We start from the raw sequence: 22901 nt of genomic DNA on the forward strand, positions 1-22901 counted from the left end.
GCCACTAAATGAAAGAATGGAGCCAAACTTCCAAAGTTACAACCAAGGAACGAAAAAACTGAAACACGGTGCAACTCTTGAGTGTTCAACCTAAAAAGTAAAGGGACAAGAGTACGGAGCAATATAAGAACAGTCCTAAAGCATCTAATATTCCAATGCTAGGACCAACATACAAAACGAAGCTAAACAGAGTCTAGCGCTATTTTAGCATACTGATGGCCTAACACGAGGATATGGGTACCATGGTATGAAACTTGGGCTTAGACCCAAGCCAAATGCAGAACAAAGACATGCATGCAAATAGGAGTTAAAATATACTTCACGTTGGTCAGCCACACTTAATCTACCCACTATCCTTATTATACATTTGGAACCCCCCCGTTGAGGAATGCACACTTTGGGCTTTCACCCCTAGTCTCTTTTAATACCAAGAGTTAGTCTTTGGAATAAGTTTGAAATATACTAAATATGGAATGGTGCTAAATTACAAATTTGGATATAGAACTAACACCATTGTGTTTAGGACAATCTTTACATTTTATAAATATGCCAAATTAACAAATCTAGACACTTTCCATAAATAGCAAATGGGACCGAAATGAAACTAACATAAGAGGCATAATAACGAGGGTGTTTAGTAAACATAGTAAATTATTATTTAACAAATATTGAGGGACCAAACTCAATATAGGGTGTTATTTTTTTATTAAACAAGTATATAACTCGATGATGTGAGTTTAATATTTAGGTCTTGTGAAGGCAAGTTAAAGTTGCTCTACGACTAATAATTTTGTGTAAACTTCATTAAGGACTATTAACACTTCCTTTACTCGATGATAATTTAGTAATGATGGGCTTATTTTACCAAATAGTGTTGCAAAGGATTGTGTTATGGGTTTATATGGTTTTTCCATGTTAGCGTATCAACTCTATCTCTGTCAATATCATTTGGTTGCATTTATTTTGTGATGTTGGATTACATTAAGTTTTAAATGTGGTGAATCCTTCCTTGATATCTGTTATTTGTAGGTAAGTATTGTTGAAAAATTAGTCTCAAATACTGAGTAAGGTATCTTTGACTTTGGTTAGCTTGGTTGCTAAAGGATTTAAAGTAGTGATTCATTCTTGCTTTCTTTTAGTTTTATTCTGATATTGATAGCATTGAAGTGATGCTTTATCATTGACATTGTTGATGTTGAGATTCACAAGATTGATATTGAGTTTCGCTAGTTTTAATGTAAATAGTATTAATGATTTAGTTATAGCTTTGTGTTATTGGCATTCATATATTTGCGAGCTAGTAACTATATTATCATTCAAACAAACTGAGTAGCAAGTTGAGTTAATTGTATTCTAGATAACATTGTTTAGTAGGGGTTGAGATTTGGCTTTTCCTTGAAAAGTGATTTATGGACTATACTAGTTTTACGAGAGGAAAAGTTAGTGATCGATATTAAAGTTGGTTTTTTGTTAGATTTGAGTTGAGAATAAATCGATCATCGATAATTCTTTTTGTGTTTGTTATAAAGTGAGCTACATTTTATAGAATATAGATTCATGGAAGATTGGTTTGGTAATGACTTATTTAGCATAACTTTATTATGCTTATATTTTAGATTGATGCAAACATGCTTTTCATTAGCTTTGGCATCATAAATTTAGCTTTTTGACGTGTTGAGGAAGATATTGTGGGTTGTACCGTGATTTTTTCTTTAACATTGACATTAGTTCATGCAAGATTTGTGACCATGATTAAGTGAGACTTGGCTATAGATTTCTTCGAACTTTTAATTCTTTAAGTTTTATGTTCATTATTCCATTTGTTAAAAGTTTTTGGGGAAGGCATTTTGGCTTATTATCTTCAATATTAAAGCTAGTATTTTGCATCTAGCAATCATTAGTGATGATTGACTATCATTCAAGCTAATTAATTATCCTTGACAAAGTTTTGCTTAATTGTTGTTAATATAGAATGATTTGTCCTTTTTCGGGATAGTGGATTGACCGGGACTTGTGACCATGATGTTGTTACTTGTTTGTGATCTGCTAGAGGTTTACATCCAAATAAGGAAATGATCGTATTATTGTTCTTTCAAGTTTTTCAGACAGCTGATACATTTTCTTTCCTTGACTTCCTCATCTATACTGACGTTGATATTGTTGTTGTTATTACTTTTGTTCTTGCCTATTTGATTATACATCTTTGGAGAGTTCCTCAAAGACCTGAACATGGTCAGCATCAATCTCCCGAAAATCCTCAAAGACAGCCTAATCTCCAATGGTAGGATACAGATCAAATCCTGAATTCTGTTGACAGCATTAGCATCCAAAGACAACATTAGCATCAACTACCCCTTCTGCCTGAGGTAGACACAACACATTCTGAAAAGTGGCAAACACAAAAAGTAGAAACACCAAAGCAGCCTGGCTTAAATGCATTAGTGTTTAAATGCAGTAATTCATACATTAATATATCAAGAGAGTGATTACGATTGATGATCTTGCTGTGGTCTATGTATGGCCCCGCTACAGATTTGCAAGACCCTAGCCAAAGAAAAAGCAAAGGAATTACATGGCTGCTAAAACCACTTCATCTATAGATGCTGTTGAGCTTGGTGTGCTGGAACACCTCAAATTCCTTCCAGGAGTCAATTAAGTCACACAACGTTCGTATCTTCCCCTGAATTTCATCGTCCATCCTGTGATACCAATCACCCTAAACCAACACCAGAAACATCAAGATGTTGCCACCTTTGAAATGTATCCTCCTGCCCAGAGTTGGTCCCAAGAGCATCGACGACATGGAAAACACTCGTTTAGCTTTTGCAAGATTGTCTTGATTGCAAAGTGTATTGGCAAGGAGACAAGGTTTCTTTGAGGGATTGAGTCAAAAACATATTTCACCGCACTGGGCATTTGCTCGGAGCATTCCAGTCCACCCCATAACATCGTGCTGTGGCAGTCTCTCATATATGCCTCTCGCAAGATTAGTGCAGCCATGCTGCGCAAAAGAGTTGACAGGTGTTGCCCATGACACGGAATCTCTCTGCGTCATCCTCGCAAAGAACTTTTGTGCTTGCATCCGCAGCGATCATAGAGTTCCGTAGAACTGGATTGCTCAGTATTTTTGTGTGTGAGAATCATGATCTCGTTCCATCCTGACAACAGCTTCTTTGCTTCGAGAATCACATTCCACGACACAGAGTCTCTCAGGCATGTTTTCAAATTGGTTTCTAGCCTCGCTAATCATTCCAGCTTTCGCAAATAGCATTCATGCAAACTACGTGCCACTCTGGAATTCGATAAAAAACAAGCCTCGCTACGTGAATTTGCCGGCTTTGGGCATTTGCTGAAAGAAGCGCATTCATTCTTCCCGGGCATGGACTCCAAGACGCGCTTGGCCTCGTGAAGCTGCTGGTTGTGAATGTAGGCCTGGAGTGTCGATTTCCCGCTGGGATTCCTGCGGTCCAGTGTCGATCGACAGAGGGATTCCATCCGTGGTCTCGAATGCGTCCAGAGCACGAGGGATTCTTCGCCAGGTGACGCCCAAGATCCAAGCGTTCCAGGCAACTACATTCTCGCCTCAACCAGGCAGCCAGACATGCCCATCAAGCTGCAAGGAACGTAGAGATCACTGTGCTGCTTGGCTCTCTGCGAGGCTTGCGCTCCTTGATTCCCTCCACTCGGGCACAATGGAGCTTGTTCCTGGAAGCCATTCTAGTCTTGCTCGCTTGCCTGAGCCCAGCAGCGCCTTCCATGGTTAGCACGCTTATGGAACAATATCCTTGTGGAGCGGATCAACGCTGCCTTTGTGCCCGTGCTCGCAGTGCACAAAGGGCTCGAGTTTTAGTTCCATCTCGATAAACAATAAGTTTGTTTTCCAGGTGATTAGATTCTGGAGATAAACAATAGGCAGCGCAAAACTTTTGAGAAGAGAAAGCTGTTCTCTCTCCCAAGTCTTAGAATTTTCTCTCCCGGATCGACGACGCTGTCGAGAGAATCTGGAGCACAGCAGCGATTCTCGCAGTTTGAAACGAAAAAGTCGTGAAACTCGTCACGATATCTCAATAGCTTCTTGTTCTTGCTCAAGTTCCTCGAAAAACTCTTCGAGCGCTCTCTCGTCTCCTGCCCGAGTAGCAAGGCCGATGGCACGGGTCCATAGCCACCAGGCAGCGTACGTGTTGGCCAGAAGCATGCACGACTGCGTCTTCTTGTCTGGAGCGAAATGGTTGATGTAGTTTGTCACCCGCAGTGCTCGAGCGATGTCGCTGTGCGTTTTGCAGGCACTCGGCTCGAACGGCATGTTGCAAATCATATCCTCGGCGATTTCCAAACGCCCCGCTCTTCCCAGAACGTCGAGGAAGCAACCATAGCACTCGTTTGCAAAGCTAACTCCATAGTCCCCTATTATACAAAGAAAGCCAAACCAGTCAGTCAGCCCCACACCATCGCCACCGCGTCCTGCTCGCTCAGATCCATTGACAAGCTTAGCTCCCTAGCACTGAGCTTGAGCTTGCAAACTTCCTGCTCCAGCTTGTGTATCTCGTCCCTGTGAGCCCGCAAGTCCGCCTCGGACTTCCTCTGTATCCTTTCCACTCTTTGCTTGGCCGCCGCTTCGGCTTTCTCCCTGGCTAGTTTCTCGGCCTCCAAACGCAAGAGTGCCTCGTCTTTGGCCTTCTTGTCTTGCCTGCTCCTACCCTGTGTAGTGTTCATGGAAGTTAACACATGAATGCGAGGGAAGTATATGCGTACCTCGGCTTGGTGCTGGGACTCTTGTATTTCTGATGTATATGGTCAATCCACCTGTCGCGCAAACAGGTTTGCAGCTCTTTTCTCTCTTTACACTGCCTTTGTGTCCTTTCACTGCTCTTTTGATCCCTTTGACAGAGTGCCAACTCCGACATCCAGGTGACGGCGTCCTTGAATTGGACCCCCTGGAAGAGCGGCAGACGCCTTGGGAGCCTTCCACAAGATGGAAGATTGAGATGTTTTCTCGTGGAACATTGCGACGGCGGCATTTGCCCGATGCGAGAAGCGGTGGCACTCATGCTTCTTCATTCAACGCCTCAGATCCACGCGGTATTCGTCGCCGCTGGCCTAAGATAATGAGCTCGCATTTGCCCCACTGGTCTCCCACGAGGTTCTGCCAGCCAGCTCCTGCAAGCTTTCGCCCAGGATCTTGGGAAGCTGAAAGCTGAGGCACACAAGCAAGTACCGCAGAATCTCCATCGCCACAGTGCTGCTCAACGTCTACGGCAAGCTCACGCCACGATCAGCAGCCGCACTTTCCATACATTTCCATGACGAGATTAGCGAGGCCGCTGGAGACGATTTCCTCCCAGAGATCTGTGCTCACCGACCGCATCCTTGACAAGGCGTCCGCTCCTCATTCCTGCAAATCGGAAGGATAACTTACACACAAGCAATCGAGATTTATTCTTTCCTTTGCGTGATCTTATGCGTGAAAGACTTTCCCTTCGAAACTCCTGTGCAATGGAGCAAGCACCAAAGGTGTGTTAGAGGGAAACCAAAATCAACGTTTTCTGGTGATCTTCTCATTCCAGGTATCTCGCAGAGCAGCTCTTCCAAGGGCCCGTCGTTGTATGCGACTATCAAAACGCGTTTCATAGCGATGATGGCCAGATGGCGGCATGCTAGTGCGCGAGGCGGGAAAAGGCTCCCTCCCACAAGCTCGCCGACCTGGAAGAAAAACACGACTTTCAAGAGCTCTGGCTTTGATTCTCCTGGGGAGCCAGATGCAAAGGTATGGGGATTTGAGAGTTTCGTAAGACCTCCGGGCCACTGAAATGGTGTGCTTGATTCTTGCAGGCTCGTATGTAGAAGAACTACATACGAGTGGTACTGGATTGGCGACGATGGGATCGTGAAGCACTCTGGATTCGGGCTGGGATTTGAGAGGATGAGTAGAGAACATCGGGGATGTGATATTTCCTGGAAAGGCCAATCAATGGATCACAACGTTGACAAGAGTATATGCTGATAAGTCACCGTCACGAAAGCTGTCACAGGAATATTCTTTAGGAGATTTTCCTCATGGTATTAATCGAAAAAGTTTATCGCCTCCACAAGGCTCTGAACACTCATGGCCTTTACTTTGGCCAAGGCGTTGGCGTCAGCAGCCAAGGAATTACTGTTGAGTTTAGCGGTGAAGCTGGTGATGGTTATGGTGGCTTCCCAGGTGGTGATCTTCCCCGCCTTCTTTGTCATGGTGGCGTCCGCCCAATACATATTTAACTCCGGGTTTGTGGCTGGCGACCTGAAGGAGAAGAGCGTGTACAGCGCCCGAACACTAGTGTTGTCCTCGACGTGCGCAAACGTAGGGACGTGCAGCAGCGCCTTTTGCAAAGTCTTGGTAATCTGGTTAGCGGTCTCAGTGTCGTGGGTGCGCTGCAGGTAGTCGCTGACGTCTTTCCAGATCGTGTCGCAGCTGCCAGACATGTCCTCGCTGGCCGCTGCCGTGAGGTAAACATACTGCGGGAATGTGGTGACAAGCACTGTCAGAAACTGCTGGAAATGCTTGGCCTGTTGGCTGGCCTCGGCGGGATCGGTGATGAGCTTTGGAGAGTAGTGGGCGAGTTGCATTCCAACAGCCGTAAAAGTTGCCAAGGCGTGGACATGGAACCTTGGTAGCTTGTAAACCTCGGCATTTGCTCCAGGAAGAGGCGGGGCGTTCACAGCAATAGCTACAGGAATGTAGACATCTACATCAGTGGCCACATGAGCGTCAACATGCAGGAATCGTGCTCGAGAGACCGCCTTGGAGTTGGAGCTCACGTTCCTGAACACCTCTAAAGCGTGATTGAACTCATTGTTATTCATCAGCAATGGCAGCGCCATGAATATAAAAGCGGGATAAAGAGCAGAGTGATCTAGAGACAACGAGAAAGGAGCGGATGTTCAGATGGGTAGTCATTCCAGCTTTATATACCACCAAGAGCTTGAGCATGCAAAAAACGATGTCAATTGCAATGAATGATCAAGGACATGGGGCCATCTTGAAGTTCCAAGGAATGACAGTGAAATATCACTTTCTTAATAGAATGCTATACTTTTTGAGATTGCAAGATCATAGCTAGAACTATACATCAGCCTACGTACCCTTGCAAAAAAAACATATCATAAATCATCAAGGACATGGCCCCAATATGGAATGACTGTGAAATATCACTTTTTTGACAGTTCTGCTATAGCAATGTTGAGATTGCAAGATCATAGCTGGTCCAGCATGACATTTTTTTGTTTTGCAAGGGTACGTATGTCGTCAAGAGCTGGAATGACCCATTGCAATTGACAAGTAAGTATATACCCTTGCAAAAAAAAAATGTCATGAATGATAAGGGACATGGTTTATATATAGGGCTTTAATTTCGACAACCTACTTGACAAAAGAGCCTTTAGTGGCTATTTTATCTCTATTTATCCCCCAAGGTTTTAATGATCCATGATGACAGTATATTTAAATATTATCTTATGATCACATGCGCTACATTAAAGATTGACAATGTAATATACAGCATGCTATACTTGTTGAGATTGCAAGGTCATAGCTACCAACCTATATACCCTTGCAAAAAACATTGTTATAAATTATCAAGGACATGTGGGCCCCAATCTTGAAACGAACAAGCGAGCAAACCTTATGCCAACCTCCCAACCCTTAAGGCGTTACAGCCTTATATCCCACAAGCCATAGAATATTTTAAAAATAATCCTATGGTTTCATGTCAAATCTTGCTTGGCATAACCAATACACCCTTAGCCCTCACAGAAATCATTAATTATGGCATTAGACCAGACAAGGGCTAGAAATGTACACCATCCAGCATGACATTTTTTTTTTTGCAAAGGCTTTTTGCAAGGGTATGCACGTCCTCAAGAACTGGATGCAATTGACAAGTATGTACATACCCTAGCAAAATAAAAATAAAAATAAAAAATTGTGAATGGTCAAGGACATGGGTGGTCCCCAATTTTGACAACCTCAAGAGGTCAAATTCAGCTTCATTGTTGAGATTGCAAGATCATAGCTACCAACCTACATACCCTTGCAAAAAACATTGTCATAAATTATTAAGGACATGGGCGTAGAGCTGCTACAAGTGGGCCCCAATCTCACTTATAGGAAATGATGGTGAAACATCACTTTCTTATCACTTTAGGGTGTCCTGACAAATATTAATGGTTGCCTCTGGCATAATTAATTATTTCTAAATCATTAATTATGGCATCTAGGTCCAGACAAGGGCTAGAACTGTACACCAACCTATGTGGTCCATCTTTTTATTTTTTGCAAGGGTACGTACGTCGTCAATAGCTGGAATGACCGCTCTGCCCTTGACGAGTACATGCAAAACAAATGTGTCATGAATGATCAAGGACATGAGCTTAAAGAATGACGGTGCATGCTATAAGCATGCCTAGAGTATACCAATGCAATTTTGTTTTCAGTCTCTGCAAATGGACTCACTTTTATTATGCAGCACAGATCTGGCTGTTGATAATGTCACATGTTCAAAGTTGACATACTACCAAATTCTGAGCTCCAGCTATAAAGATCCCAGTGATCCATCACGGTTAACACCAAGGCCTGTTATTTGATCTCCTTTCACGTCCAGCAATTGTGTGTTCAGTCTTTCTTTCCCCTCTCAAACCTTATTCTCACAAGTGTGCTTCTGCAGGTAGATCTTGAACAATTCCCTCTTTGCAGGAGAGCAACTCTTCTATTGACTTTCTTCTCTTTCTCAGTCAAGCTCGAGCAGGCCACAAGAGCAGAACAATGGGAAGCCTACCACAGCTTCTCAGTGAGGACGAGGCTCGACACAACCTACAGGTTTTCACTAAGTCTGCCATGATTTCAAAAGCTCGCAGCTACATCCGCTCATCTCAACCCCTGTCAGTAGTGATAGAAGTACCGACAAATAATGACATTGTTGCACCTGGGGCCGAAGTTGTGAATGGTCCTGATGACACTGCGTCGTCACAGCTGGAGTTCTACAGAAACCCCAAGTACCACACTGACGTCCTTGCCACCTTTATTGCCACAGCGATGTCTATTGCTAAATATGTTCCACTACTGACGGAGCTTACAGACCAGGCCAACAAACAATCGGAGGATTTTGCCAAATTCCTCCAGATCCTGGTGTCCACTTTCCCGCAGTATGTTAAGTTTGCAGGAGCAAGCAGCATCGCCATCGAGAACAAGTCAAGTTATAATCAGTTACTGTCAACGGTGCATGACTTCATACAGGAGACTGCTATTGACCCGTCTAAAGCTGGTGCGGGCGTGATCCAAATGATCAAGAATGCAACCCATGCCATGGATTCTACAGTAGAAGGCAGCTACAGGCGTTCACTCTATACTTCATATTCTTTCCAGGGCCGTGCTCGCAATCCCCAAACGACAATGTACTGGAGTAGTGTCAACTTGGAGAGGAACCGCAGCGGCAAGACTACGTGTGTGTCTGCTGAGCTGAAGATCGTCCGCTTTACCGTTGAGGTCATCAGTAATTCCGTGATTGCTGATGCTCATATCCTGGCAGAGGCAAAGGGCCGGGCAGCCCAGGAGATTGCGGATATCATAAATGGACATATAAATCCGTCCAAGGACAATCATTAGAGAGCTCTGTTGGGGCCGTAAGCCAAATGATAATGAATGGAAATTTGCTCTAAGTATATAGGTATATGGGAAGTATGTAAAAGGAAAATTGGTAATAAAAAAGTCCATAAATATTATTAGATGCAGTGATTAAAAAATTAATTAAGAGATCCATAAATATTTAAGTTACAAAGGTGTGAGTGGGTGACCACTCCAAGGTGGATTATAGTTTCAACACAAGCTTTATCATAGTGGATACTCTACAAGGTTGTTGCACAGTTTGTTGAAGCAGGACAATATTGCTTCCCTCTGCTCTTCTTGGCATAAAAACTTTTTGGACCAATATTCAGTTTATTTAGCATTTTACCAGGAAACTTTACATGTAATTTTCTCTCCCTTATTAAATTTGCCATCGTGAAATAATAGGTAAAGCATTAAATTAGTGGCTACCAGATTATTTGGGTATGATATGTTGTTTCTCAAACTCATCCATAGTAAACACATGTGGTTTTTTATTTGCAACGCAAGACTCTTCAAGTTAATTCCACCACTGAAGACTCGTATCTCGCAAAACCATTGGAATAACCATTAAAGCCTTTGCATCTAGAGCTCTTTAGGCAGCCAAAAACTTCTTCACATCAGCTAGTCAAGCTAAACATTTATCCACACCACCATCACTGAAAAAGTTACAATCATAAGTCAATCCACTAAGGAAGGCTTCCTTAAAGCACCACCACCACTAGCCTTGAGTACCTCAACACACTCTACCATTGTAACCATCATGCCATGCATCTCCTTTCGCAACTCATGCACAACATCATGGATAGTCCAAACCCCCATAGCTTTGTCAGCTCCACCACTGACACCACTTTTGTCATTAGAACTCCAACATTCCTCTTGGTTGGCCATTGCAACCAACTCCTCTAATACCATTGCACTAAATAGCAAAAATAAAGAGGCCTAGCCCTAGTCAAAGATACACTTCCTCTTTAGATTATTCACCACCCAACCACCTTCAAGCTATCTCAAAAGCTTGACCGCACTGCCACCGCCATTGTGAGCTTTTAAGGTAAGATAAATCCCCTATAGCCTTGAGCTTACCTTTGACTCACGTTGACCATGTGGTCAAAATTGGTACATAACAACCTTCCTTTCAGATTCCGAGGTGGAGAGTGAGGTGCATATGCCATGACCCTTAGGCAATAGTGTTTCTTCCCAAGGTCCCAAAGTGTGCAACACACCTAAAGACTTGGGATGTTAAAGTGGTCTATGAACAAGTTTTGTGGAACCTTGGGAAGTTAGGATCCTAGAGGCTTGGAATGCTTGGTTTGCTTGTGCATGAGAGGCTTCAATACCAAATTGTAAACCATAAATTTTTTCAAGCAAATTATTGACTCATTTCTATCCTTAATTCTAGCAAAGAATAAAAGCAGATCACTTAGTGATAGCTATGCCAGAGCAAAACCCTTCCCAGGAACTTAGGACTTAAAGTTCAACTACATTTCCCATCAATCCACCACCTTCACTTTAGCTATAGATAAGATCCCTTTGCCAAGGTCCACTTCTAGGTACCACTGTCTACTGGATCCTTACTCGCTTAGCTAGTTATTACATACATACAAGAGTGTTAGCCATTTCTCAGTAATTTCCTCAATTGCTCTCCCAAACCCATACTATAGTGGAGGACAAGCCTCTTATGGAACAAGAACCGATGGAGGAACCTATGGATGAGGTTTTGGTGCTGGAGGAGGATCCTAGTGAGGAGACCTCTAGGCAAGAATTGAGTGGTGAGGCTCCTTCCTCCATTGGTATCAAAGGGAGGTTGGTTGTGATGGCTGACCAATAGAAATGCTAGAATCCTAATGACGAAGGTGGTCACAATAGTGGAACTAATGAAGCTACAGAGGTTTGGATTACCCATGATGTTTTGTATAAGCTGCAAGCCCTCAACAAAAATTAGCAAGAGATGCAAGAGAAGATGCATGGCATAATGACTATGATGGGAGAGTGTGTTGAGATACTCAAGGTTGGTGGTGGTGGTGCTTCAAGGAAGTCTTCTTTGGTGGATGTAGCACATGTGGTTTTCACCCTTTATCCTATACTATAGGATAATTATGAAGTGGACCCTAAACCCTTTATATGCTACATATCATATACCACATGTCTAAGGATAGTGGAGTAGAATTTGAGTTTCAAGTGGGCCACTAAATGAAAGAATGGAGCCAAACTTCCAAAGTTACAACCAAGGAACGAAAAAACTGAAACACGGTGCAACTCTTGAGTGTTCAACCTAAAAAGTAAAGGGACAAGAGTACGGAGCAATATAAGAACAGTCCTAAAGCATCTAATATTCCAATGCTAGGACCAACATACAAAACGAAGCTAAACAGAGTCTAGCGCTATTTTAGTATACTGATGGCCTAACACGAGGATATGGGTACCATGGTATGAAACTTGGGCTTAGACCCAAGCCAAATGCAAAACAAAGACATGCATGCAAATAGGAGTTAAAATATACTTCACGTTGGTCAGCCACACTTAATCTACCCACTATCCTTATTATACATTTGGAACCCCCCCGTTGAGGAATGCACACTTTGGGCTTTCACCCCTAGTCTCTTTTAATACCAAGAGTTAGTCTTTGGAATAAGTTTGAAATATACTAAATATGGAATGGTGCTAAATTACAAATTTGGATATAGAACTAACACCATTGTGTTTAGGACAATCTTTACATTTTATAAATATGCCAAATTAACAAATCTAGACACTTTCCATAAATAGCAAATGGGACCGAAATGAAACTAACATAAGAGGCATAATAACGAGGGTGTTTAGTAAACATAGTAAATTATTATTTAACAAATATTGAGGGACCAAACTCAATATAGGGTGTTATTTTTTTATTAAACAAGTATATAACTCGATGATGTGAGTTTAATATTTAGGTCTTGTGAAGGCAAGTTAAAGTTGCTCTACGACTAATAATTTTGTGTAAACTTCATTAAGGACTATTAACACTTCCTTTACTCGATGATAATTTAGTAATGATGGGCTTATTTTACCAAATAGTGTTGCAAAGGATTGTGTTATGGGTTTATATGGTTTTTCCATGTTAGCGTATCAACTCTATCTCTGTCAATATCATTTGGTTGCATTTATTTTGTGATGTTGGATTACATTAAGTTTTAAATGTGGTGAATCCTTCCTTGATATCTGTTATTTGTAGGTAAGTATTGTTGAAAAATTAGTCTCAAATACTGAGTAAGGTATCTTTGACTTTGGTTAGCTTGGTTGCTAAAGGATTTAAAGTAGTGATTCATTCTTGCTTTCTTTTAGTTTTATTCTGATATTGATAGCATTGAAGTGATGCTTTATCATTGACATTGTTGATGTTGAGATTCACAAGATTGATATTGAGTTTCGCTAGTTTTAATGTAAATAGTATTAATGATTTAGTTATAGCTTTGTGTTATTGGCATTCATATATTTGCGAGCTAGTAACTATATTATCATTCAAACAAACTGAGTAGCAAGTTGAGTTAATTGTATTCTAGATAACATTGTTTAGTAGGGGTTGAGATTTGGCTTTTCCTTGAAAAGTGATTTATGGACTATACTAGTTTTACGAGAGGAAAAGTTAGTGATCGATATTAAAGTTGGTTTTTTGTTAGATTTGAGTTGAGAATAAATCGATCATCGATAATTCTTTTTGTGTTTGTTATAAAGTGAGCTACATTTTATAGAATATAGATTCATGGAAGATTGGTTTGGTAATGACTTATTTAGCATAACTTTATTATGCTTATATTTTAGATTGATGCAAACATGCTTTTCATTAGCTTTGGCATCATAAATTTAGCTTTTTGACGTGTTGAGGAAGATATTGTGGGTTGTACCGTGATTTTTTCTTTAACATTGACATTAGTTCATGCAAGATTTGTGACCATGATTAAGTGAGACTTGGCTATAGATTTCTTCGAACTTTTAATTCTTTAAGTTTTATGTTCATTATTCCATTTGTTAAAAGTTTTTGGGGAAGGCATTTTGGCTTATTATCTTCAATATTAAAGCTAGTATTTTGCATCTAGCAATCATTAGTGATGATTGACTATCATTCAAGCTAATTAATTATCCTTGACAAAGTTTTGCTTAATTGTTGTTAATATAGAATGATTTGTCCTTTTTCGGGATAGTGGATTGACCAGGACTTGTGACCATGATGTTGTTACTTGTTTGTGATCTGCTAGAGGTTTACATCCAAATAAGGAAATGATCGTATTATTGTTCTTTCAAGTTTTTCAGACAGCTGATACATTTTCTTTCCTTGACTTCCTCATCTATACTGACGTTGATATTGTTGTTGTTATTACTTTTGTTCTTGCCTATTTGATTATACATCTTTGGAGAGTTCCTCAAAGACCTGAACATGGTCAGCATCAATCTCCCGAAAATCCTCAAAGACAGCCTAATCTCCAATGGTAGGATACAGATCAAATCCTGAATTCTGTTGACAGCATTAGCATCCAAAGACAACATTAGCATCAACTACCCCTTCTGCCTGAGGTAGACACAACACATTCTGAAAAGTGGCAAACACAAAAAGTAGAAACACCAAAGCAGCCTGGCTTAAATGCATTAGTGTTTAAATGCAGTAATTCATACATTAATATATCAAGAGAGTGATTACGATTGATGATCTTGCTGTGGTCTATGTATGGCCCCGCTACAGATTTGCAAGACCCTAGCCAAAGCAAAAGCAAAGGAATTACATGGCAATATAGTGCTAAGACCACTTCATCTATCGATGCTGTTGAGCTTGGTGTGCTGGAACACCTCAAATTCCTTCCAGGAGTCAATTAAGTCACACAACGTTTGTATCTTCCCCTGAATTTCATCGTCCATCCTGTGATACCAATCACCCTAAACCAACACCAGAAACATCAAGATGTTGCCACCTTTGAAATGTATCCTCCTGCCTAGAGTTGGTCCCAAGAGCATCGATGACATGGAAAACACTCATTTAGCTTTTGCAAGATTGTCTTGATTGCAAAGTGTATTGGCAAAGAGACAAGAATTAAACAAATTTAAAAAGTATATATTTTGCACTTTCAAATTTAGAGGAGAGAGTTATAATATAGGGGAATGTAAAGTTATGTCACTTTAAAAAAAACATAATTTAATATGTACAAATTAAATTAAAAATATATTCTTTAGAGATTGAAAACCTAACTATTACTACTCAAAAGTTACTAAGAATAATGAGTAAGTCTTAGCTATATTATATCATTTATGTAATAATATTTTTAAATTATATATATAAAACCTTTATGCATTTACATTCAAGGAAAACTTAAATGAATACCATCATAAACTACAAATTGTATTATTTTAATAAATAATATATAAAATTATTTAAGTTTTTTTATTAACTTGGATAAAAAAGTATATAGGGTTTTTAGAACACATATATTTTATTTACTCTTCTGGAAAGTAGTGGTTGTAACAAGGTTGAAAATAATTATACATTAAGATAAAATATATGTGAATAAGCAAACTTGGCATATATATATAAAACATTTAAAAATTAAAAATATTAGTAAAATTGAAGAAACTTTTCTCTTCAACTTCCAAAAAACATTTTTAAGTAAAACAATGTTTAAAAAATAATTATCCTACTAAAAAATTATAAATATATTTTTTGATACATAAACACACACATAAAGATGTATATACAATAAAGATTTATAGGTTTTTTTTGTCTGTACTCCTGGTAGCCTAAGTGTCTTAGTTGCCTTTTTTATGTGTCTACTAAATTGCTAATTTCAAGTACTGGTTTAGCAATACAGAAAGAAATGAAAATTTTGTATTTGCTAATTGCCAAACAAGTGCAATAAAGTCTTTTAAAAAGTATTTACTTATTCATTTTATTTAAATAAAATAAATTTAAATTAAACTCCACTTAACATATTAGAACCCTAAACTTTTAGAGGGTAGAGGTCTTTTTGACTTTGACTTAACATTCTTAGCAAAGAACAAAAGGGAAAGTGGATTGACATGTCCTTGTATTTGATTTGGAGAAGATGCAATTACCCTTGTATTTAATTTGGAGGAAATGCAATTGGCTTTAGAAAATTGTTTTACAGCAGAATATTGCAACAGTAAAAGTTGCAGCACAAGAGTAATGCTTTCATTAATCATTGGTTTGGAGAGAATGAGCAAGGTGATTACACTGTTTCAACGTGGAAGACAGCATTTCTTTTCATTGCTAGAAACTTAGAAGAATGACTGGAACGCAGGAATCAGACTCTGAGACTGACAAAGACGACAGAGGTTCGAAGTGGAAGAAGAGAAAACATGATCATGCTGTGTGTTAAACAGAGATCAACTGAGGAGCTTGGGTGGCAATTCAGTGGATCAGAGCTTGTAATGTTGTAAGTCTAGTGGCGGAAAAACAGAAAAAAATAAAAATAAAATGCAGGTACGTGCTTGTATGACAGGATCATAACTGATCCATTCCTGTTTACATACTTTTTAAACTTACCAGAGAACATCACCACAAAGCACAATTGGAGCTACCTGCCCCTGCCTTGATATTGAGCAATGGACGATCTGCCTTGATACATTTAATCAAGGCACCCAGTTTGTTGTGCAGTGTTTTATGGATCACCAAGAGCTCAACCTTTGATGCTCGTTCCTAGCGATAACAAGAAAAGAGATTTAAAAAAAAAAAACTTGCTTGAAAACAATTAAAGTTTACTCACTCGGAAAAACTCCAGCGTTGCAGCAGAGATTCGAGGGCAGCAATCCAGATTCAAGCAGTAAAGAGAGTTACTCAATCGTGGGACGAGTATTGCAACAGCCTCATCGTCGATAAGCTTGCATCCGAAAAGATTCAGAGCCCTCAAGCAAGGACAATGGAACGCAATAAACCTTATAGAAATCTTTGATCATGTAAAGGAAAAAGTGAAAGAAACATTTCATACCTCATGGATCTATTGGTGATGGTGCAATTAACAAAACTCATAACTTGGAGCTTGTTGCATCCTTCTACCAGAGCCATGATTCCTTTGTCTTGCACATTACATGCACCTGTCTTGCGAGAGATTTGGTTGAGCTCAAACTCAATCAGATGAGAGCAAAAACGTCCAAACTGTAAAAGGATATTGTCACTGGCAGTTGGAAGACAAACTTTCTCAAGGTTCCGAAGAGCAAATGGAATTTTACAGAGAGTCTTCTCTTCAAACTGCAAAGGCACAATGGATGTGTTTCGATCAACATAAAACAAAGTAAAAATGGAAGTATACCTGTGTAATCACAACCTCATCACAAGTAGATAAATCGAGGACCTTGAGATTGGTGCATGCTTTACAGATTGCTTGCCACGTTCCACTAAACGTAGACTCCGCGTAAAGGGCTTGGAGCTGGCGGCCACTGTCTTTAATCAACTTCCAGGGCGCAGAGCGATCATAAGCAACAGAGATTCCAGGGGAGACACAAAGCCTGAGAGACGTGAGAGAAGGTGGCATTGGGCTGATGGAAGCATGATCGAGTATCAACAGATCGGATGATACAACACCAAGATCTGACAGGTTTGAGCAGCATTTGAATATGTCATTGAGATGATCCCAACCAAAGTCACTGCTAGAGATATGGAGCGTGGTGAGGGACAAAGTGAAGCTTTTAAGCGTGACGGCAAGGCCACCGTTAGGCCAAGTCACACTCGCACCCAGAAGCTTCAGGTGTGGAGATGAGGACATCGAGAAGGCAATGCACGGAAAAAACTAGACACATCATGGTCTCGGCTGAAAACATCGAGGCTCTGGAGGTGCGGTGAAAGGGCCTCAGCAAGATATGGAGGGAAATTATCATCAGAAAAAGCGGCAGAGAGGTGGCGAAGATGAGGAAGGGCAGAGACAGTAGAGACAATCTTCTCTGCGTCCTTCTGCGATCTGGACAAGATTATAAGCAAGGAGATAGAGAAAAAGCGCGAGAAGAGCCATACATACCGAGGAAAAGTAATGCTTGTGATGGTCGATGCGTGCTTGCGAGCTAGTTTGATGACGTCTTTTGGTTTGAGCCAGACCGAAGAATGCAGCCACCGAGAGAAGTCACCGAAACGAGGCACAATCTCACGCACCTAACGAGAAGAAATACCATGCTCCATCAGATCAACTCTTATCTTCTTCACTAACCACATAACTTTACTTACATGAGATTGGCACAAGCGATTCCAGCGGCGGCAGACAAACGCGGCCCGCGTCAGGAGCTCCCTCGTTGAAATGCGATCGAAGATGTGGAGCAGGGTATCGTCATCGAGGCCGCCAGTGGTGGCATCGTCCTCGCCATCGCCATCGCCATCGCGAGCCCTCTTCCTTCTCGTTCTCCCCATTTTGCTATTTTGACCTAATCTTATGAACCATGTGGTTAACAAAGGGCAAAGGCGTCCGTGGCGATGGCGATGGTTTTCGTCGCAATCGCATGGCATCGTTCTTGACAAGGAGGAGGAGCCGCCGCTCGATCCAACGAAGATTTGCAGGGATGACGAGCGATCGCCAGCGGTGGACGCCTTCGCGGCTGCTCTGCGAGAATGCCGCGAGCGCGGATCCCTGGGCGAGGGTAAGCGCATCCACGCACAGATCGTCTCCAGCGGCCTCGAGCGTCACAGGTTCCTCGCGAATCTCGTCATGGAAATGTATGGAAAGTGCGGCCGCGCGGCGGAGTCCCTGGAAGTCTTCCACAAGATGGAAGATCGCAATGTTTTCTCGTGGAACATTGCGATCGCGGCATTTGCCCACAACGGGCAAATGCGAGAAGCCCTGACGCTCTTCCGGCAAATGCTGCTCGACGGCGAGCATCCCAATTGCGTCACGTTTATGGCAGCTGTCAATGCCGATCCGGCCAAGATCCATGCGCTAGTCGTCGCTGCTGGCCTGGATCGCTCCACCTCCATCGCCACAGCGCTGCTCAACGCTTACGGCAAGCTGGGGATGCTAGATCATGCCACGCTCGTCTTCCAGGGGATCGAATTCAAGGATGCCATCACCTGGAATGCACTGGTCTCCGCGTGCGCTCACAACCATCGTGGATCCCAGGCGCTGGAGCTCTTTCGCTCGATGCTTCTCGAAGGTATCAAGCCCAACCACATCACCTTTCTCAGCATTGTCGCCGCGTCTAGCTCGATCATGGACGATCGTAGCTCGACTGCTCGCGAGGATCTTATCCACTCGCTCGTCGTGGAAGCCGGCTATGACGACCATCTCTCCATCGCCAATTGCCTCGTGGATTGCTACTCCAAGCGAGGATCATTGGACACTGCCAGAGCGCTCTTTGATTCCATGAAGAGGAAAGACGTGGTGAGCTGGAACACGATGATCTCGGCTTATTCTCGATCACAGGATGGAGACCAAGAAGCTCTCGATCTCTTCCAGAGAATGCTGGACGATCCCAGCGGCCCCGAGCCGGATCGACTGACGTTCTTGAGCGTTGTGGATGCATGCAACTCGCTGGAGCAGGGCAGGACGATCCATGCTCTCGCGATGGAGAAGAAGATCGCTAGCGAGGACGTGGTGCTCCAGACGGCGCTGCTCAACATGTATGCTCGCTGCCATAGCCTCGAGGATGCAAGGAAAGTTTTCGCCGGGATGTGTCGCAAGGACGCGATTTGCTGGAACTCGCTCCTCGCGGCCTACGCTCAGAGTGGATCCGGCAAGGAAGCGCTGCAAATCTTCCGCGAGATGGATCTCGAGGGATGCAAGTCGAGCAGAGTCTCACTCATGCTCGCGCTGGAAGCTTGCTCCAACGACGGTGGCGATGCCATCAAACAAGGAAGAGCTCTCCACGAGAGGATCGTCGCTAGTGGCTATGGCGGCGACGTGGTCGCGTGCTCGGCGCTGGTGACCATGTATGGAAAATGCAAGTGTGTGGATCGAGCGAAGGTGGTCTTTCAGTCCATGCCCGAGAGAAACGTTGTGACATGGACGGCGCTCATAGGTGCTCTCGTGGACAACGATCGCGACAAGGAAGCCATGGAGCTCTTCCGGACGATGGACCACTCTGGAGTGAAGCCAAACGATGTCACATTCGTGAGCACGATCGATGCTTGCGCAAACTCCATGGATCTCGCTTCCGGGATCGTTTTCCACAGGCGAGCAGCCGAGGTTGGCATGGATTCCAACGTGATCGTCGCGAACAGCCTCATCAAGATGTATGGAAAGTGTAAGAGACTCGAGGAAGCCATGTCCGTTTTTAACCGAATTCTGGGAATCCGGGACTTGGTATCGTGGAACGCTTTGATCTCGGCCTTTGCGCAAAATGGCGATGGAAGACGAGCGCTAGAGACTTACTGGGCGATGATCCGGGAGGGAGTTCGTCCCGACAGGATCACTTTCATCAGCGTCTTAGATGCGTGCGCGACGCTGGGATCAATCGCCGAGGGCCGAGAGATCCATCGCCAAGCAAGCGAGGGCGGATTCGAGAGCGTGGACGCGGTGCTTGGAACGCTCGTAAACATGTATGGGCGGTGTGGTAACGCCATGGAAGCCGAGCTCGCGTTTGGCAAGCTCCAGCAAAGGGATGCGATTGCATGGAACGCGGTGGCAGCGGCGATCACTCAAACCGGCGACCAGAGACGAGCGCTCGGGATTCTCCGGGGCATGGATAACGAAGGTGTCAAGCCGGACAACGTTACGTTCATCACACTTCTCGACACTTGCGCGGATTGCAACGCTCTGGTCGAGGGAAAGATCTTCCACGCCCGAGCGATGGAGCTGGGATTCGGCTTCGATATCATCTTGGGCAATGCGCTGCTCAACATGTATGGAAAGTGTGGGAGCTTGCGCGAAGCAAACCGTGTCTTTGCAGCCATGCCCGTGAGGAACTCCGTGTCTTGGAACACGTTGATCGTCGCATATGCCCAGAATGGGCATGTCAAGCTAGCGATTGGATTGTTCCGGGATATGGACTTGGAGGGTATAGTTCCCAACCAGGTATCTTTTCTCAGCATCTTTTTTGCTTGCAGCCATGCTGGGATGCTTGAGGAAGGCTGCAAGTACTTCCAGTACATGGTGGCGGATCATGGGCTGGTTCCCACACCGGAGCATTACGGGTGTTTTGTAGATCTTCTTGGGCGGACTGGTCGCTTGGCTGATGCCGAGGAGCTTGTCACTGGCATGGCCAACGATGCCAGAAGTTTGGACTGGTTGATCCTTCTTGGATCCTCGACGTTGCAAGAGAATGTCGAGCAGGCAAAGAGGGCAGTCCAACACGCAGTGAAGCTTGGTTCCAAGCAATACTGGAACTGTTGACCGCGTAGAGTTCCCCGACTACTTCTCTCGTTGACGGTTGAGTCACCTGAATTGATACTCCTGGAGCTTGTATATAAGAGAACGTGGACTCGATCAAGTGGAGATGGTTCTTCAACTCTCTGCTCCAAGTGCATGGCATCATTTTTGTTCTTTCATGGGCTTTCTCGAGTACGACTATACTTCTGTTACACGTTTTCTCATACAGGTTGCTGCCATTTTTCTTTTTCTTTTATTTTTTTTTTACTTTTTCCGACTTTTGTAAGGACCGGAAAACAACGTCAGCGGAATTGAACCCAGAATCTCTGGTTATGTAGCCCAGCGCCTTATCCATTGGGCCATTGGGCCAAATCACTCACACAAGATTCCTAGTTGTTTACATTGAAGACCTTTAAGCCATGGTTTTCATAGCTGATTTGGTCAGAGCACCCATTTAGTAAGCAGGAGGTCTTGAGTTCAAGTCTCAGTGAAAGTAGATATTTATGAGGTGCTGCCTCTGATTTCTAAAATAGCTGAAATCACACACGCCTAACGTCAGGTTGTGATCTTTTCATTGAAAAACATATGGATCTAGTTGTCACATTACAAACATTACACGGTTCTTCTAGTGTGTTGTTTGTGTGGCTTTGATTTGTATGCAAAGGATCTAGTTGCCATTTATAAGGGGTTACAGTGACGAGGAAGAGCTGCCAAGAGTTTGGGGCGTGGATTCGAATTCACACAACATGACATTCCTCAGGTCATTGGCTATGTCTTCCCTACATTCTTACCGTCATTAAGACAGTAAAAATGTAGCATGGAAGACATAGACAATGCCCTGATGAATGTCATGTCGCACACCACTGTGGTGACAAGCACGAAACTCTGAAGGTTAAGATGGCCAAGCCACTAAACATGGACACTCGCCAGAGCTTACGTTCTGCATGGCATGCCTGGAAAGGATGACTATTCCAACTCTAGTATGCATATGGTAAAAGCCTCACGATTGAATTCTTTGGCGCCGGGAATTGGCAGAGTAACGGTGTTTCAACAGAAAGCGGTGTTGCATTGCGATCTAATAAGTTTATCACTGACCATGGTTTTTTGGACCTTCTTTTCTTAAATGAAATCGTATAAGGCGGCATCCCACAAAGAGAAGTGGAGACCAGAAAGAATAGAATGGCCGGGGGAGGATCCCATCGACGATGCAGCACTCCAAGTTCCACGAGCCGTCTCCGCGGCAGCTTCCAGCAGCCTCGAGCACCGACGAGCTCCAGCAGGAAGCCGACAGTACATCCAGGTTTGCATTGATGCGGATAGGGAGCCCCGCGAGTCCGAGCGATGATCAAAGCTCCGGGCTGCAAGAGGCGACGTCGCCGGCGGGGCTTTGGGCCGACCCCGTCTGCTGCGGGCGCTGGTGTGACACTGGTCGCCGCCCCCAGATGATCAAATCACCACTACAGAAACGCTAGCAATCAGTGATGAATCTTCACCGTCCTCTTGGCTTCGCCACTCGGCTAGCTTGCCAGTGATCCCAGTGGCGGACGAGGAGTACGTTCCAGACAAGGAGGAGATCATGCTATACGTGGATGACGGTTTTTCCTGGAATTCCGAGCAGCTGGAAGTTGTTACAGCTCGCGGGCCCTCTTCTCCCGATCGAGTAGTGAATGTGGAGGAGGAGGTACATTTTCCGTCGGATGTTGGGAGCTGGAGGTCGTAATCCAGGATCTTCCTCCTCTACGAGCCAACGCTGAGCCAGCAGGGACAGCACCTTCGGTGGCACCACCATTCGCAGTGTCACCACCAGGGAAAAGAAAAAGAGAAGATGAGGCTAGCTTGGAATTCATCTTTTATAAAGATCTAACAAAACCAGACGATGATCGAGCAGCAGCACCAGCGGCAAGCTGGAGACGTCATACATGAATCTGGCATTTCACCAACTCCAAATCGTCGAAACTAGATTGGAAAAAGATGTCAGTCTCCTCAACTTGCTTGTCAGATCC

General features: G+C 43.3%; 4 protein-coding genes across 7 annotated transcripts; 2 read left to right on the forward strand and 2 right to left on the reverse strand.

The window, feature by feature from the left end:
- Positions 1–3857: 3857 nt before the first annotated feature.
- LOC9629005 lies at positions 3858–6914 on the reverse strand. Of its 2 annotated transcripts, XM_024663601.1 has the most exons (3): positions 5793–6914; positions 4753–5700; positions 3858–4698 (listed from the first exon to the last, which is right to left on the reverse strand). In XM_024663601.1, exon 1 carries the CDS (start codon positions 6856–6858, stop codon positions 6061–6063), a length of 798 nt encoding a protein of 265 aa, XP_024519369.1. In that variant the 5' UTR covers positions 6859–6914; the 3' UTR covers positions 3858–4698; positions 4753–5700; positions 5793–6060. The 2 variants fall into 2 exon arrangements, with proteins under 2 accessions (XP_024519369.1, XP_024519368.1); XM_024663600.1 differs by having other exon boundaries at positions 4753–6914.
- Positions 6915–8595: 1681 nt separating this feature from the next.
- Positions 8596–9758, forward strand: LOC9629335. Of its 2 annotated transcripts, none has more exons than XM_024663576.1 (2): positions 8596–8641; positions 8700–9758. In XM_024663576.1, exon 2 carries the CDS (start codon positions 8798–8800, stop codon positions 9635–9637), a length of 840 nt encoding a protein of 279 aa, XP_024519344.1. In that variant the 5' UTR covers positions 8596–8641; positions 8700–8797; the 3' UTR covers positions 9638–9758. The 2 variants fall into 2 exon arrangements, with proteins under 2 accessions (XP_024519344.1, XP_024519345.1); XM_024663577.1 differs by having other exon boundaries at positions 8611–8641; positions 8704–9758.
- Positions 9759–16121: 6363 nt separating this feature from the next.
- LOC9629006 (F-box/LRR-repeat protein 2) lies at positions 16122–17999 on the reverse strand. 2 transcript variants are annotated; one of them, XM_024663634.1, is made up of 6 exons: positions 17829–17999; positions 17626–17756; positions 16939–17568; positions 16603–16862; positions 16381–16549; positions 16122–16313 (listed from the first exon to the last, which is right to left on the reverse strand). In XM_024663634.1, the coding sequence occupies exons 3-6, from the start codon at positions 17374–17376 to the stop codon at positions 16170–16172; spliced, it is 1011 nt and encodes a 336-aa protein (XP_024519402.1). In that variant the 5' UTR covers positions 17377–17568; positions 17626–17756; positions 17829–17999; the 3' UTR covers positions 16122–16169. The 2 variants fall into 2 exon arrangements, with proteins under 2 accessions (XP_024519402.1, XP_024519401.1); XM_024663633.1 differs by having other exon boundaries at positions 16924–17568.
- Positions 18000–18030: 31 nt separating this feature from the next.
- LOC9629336 (pentatricopeptide repeat-containing protein At3g09040, mitochondrial) lies at positions 18031–20922 on the forward strand. Its single transcript, XM_024663617.1, has one exon. It carries the CDS (start codon positions 18031–18033, stop codon positions 20920–20922), a length of 2892 nt encoding a protein of 963 aa, XP_024519385.1.
- The last annotated feature ends 1979 nt before the right edge of the window (positions 20923–22901 follow it).

This window comes from Selaginella moellendorffii, unplaced genomic scaffold (assembly GCF_000143415.4).
Source record: "Selaginella moellendorffii unplaced genomic scaffold, v1.0 SELMOscaffold_101, whole genome shotgun sequence".
In the NCBI taxonomy this organism is placed as follows: Eukaryota; Viridiplantae; Streptophyta; class Lycopodiopsida; order Selaginellales; family Selaginellaceae; genus Selaginella; species Selaginella moellendorffii.

Bases quoted from the DNA above. Each gene is read 5' to 3' on its own strand.
- LOC9629005 (XM_024663601.1), bottom strand. From the start codon at position 6,858: ATGGCGCTGCCATTGCTGATGAATAACAATGAGTTCAATCACGCTTTA.
- LOC9629335 (XM_024663576.1), top strand. From the start codon at position 8,798: ATGGGAAGCCTACCACAGCTTCTCAGTGAGGACGAGGCTCGACACAAC.
- LOC9629006 (XM_024663633.1), bottom strand. From the start codon at position 17,376: ATGTCCTCATCTCCACACCTGAAGCTTCTGGGTGCGAGTGTGACTTGG. The intron at 16,863-16,923 runs GTATACTTCCAT...GTGCCTTTGCAG, and splicing joins ATGAGGTTGTGATTACACAG to TTTGAAGAGAAGACTCTCTG. The intron at 16,314-16,380 runs GTGAGTAAACTT...TGTTATCGCTAG, and splicing joins CAACGCTGGAGTTTTTCCGA to GAACGAGCATCAAAGGTTGA.
- LOC9629336 (XM_024663617.1), top strand. From the start codon at position 18,031: ATGAACCATGTGGTTAACAAAGGGCAAAGGCGTCCGTGGCGATGGCGA.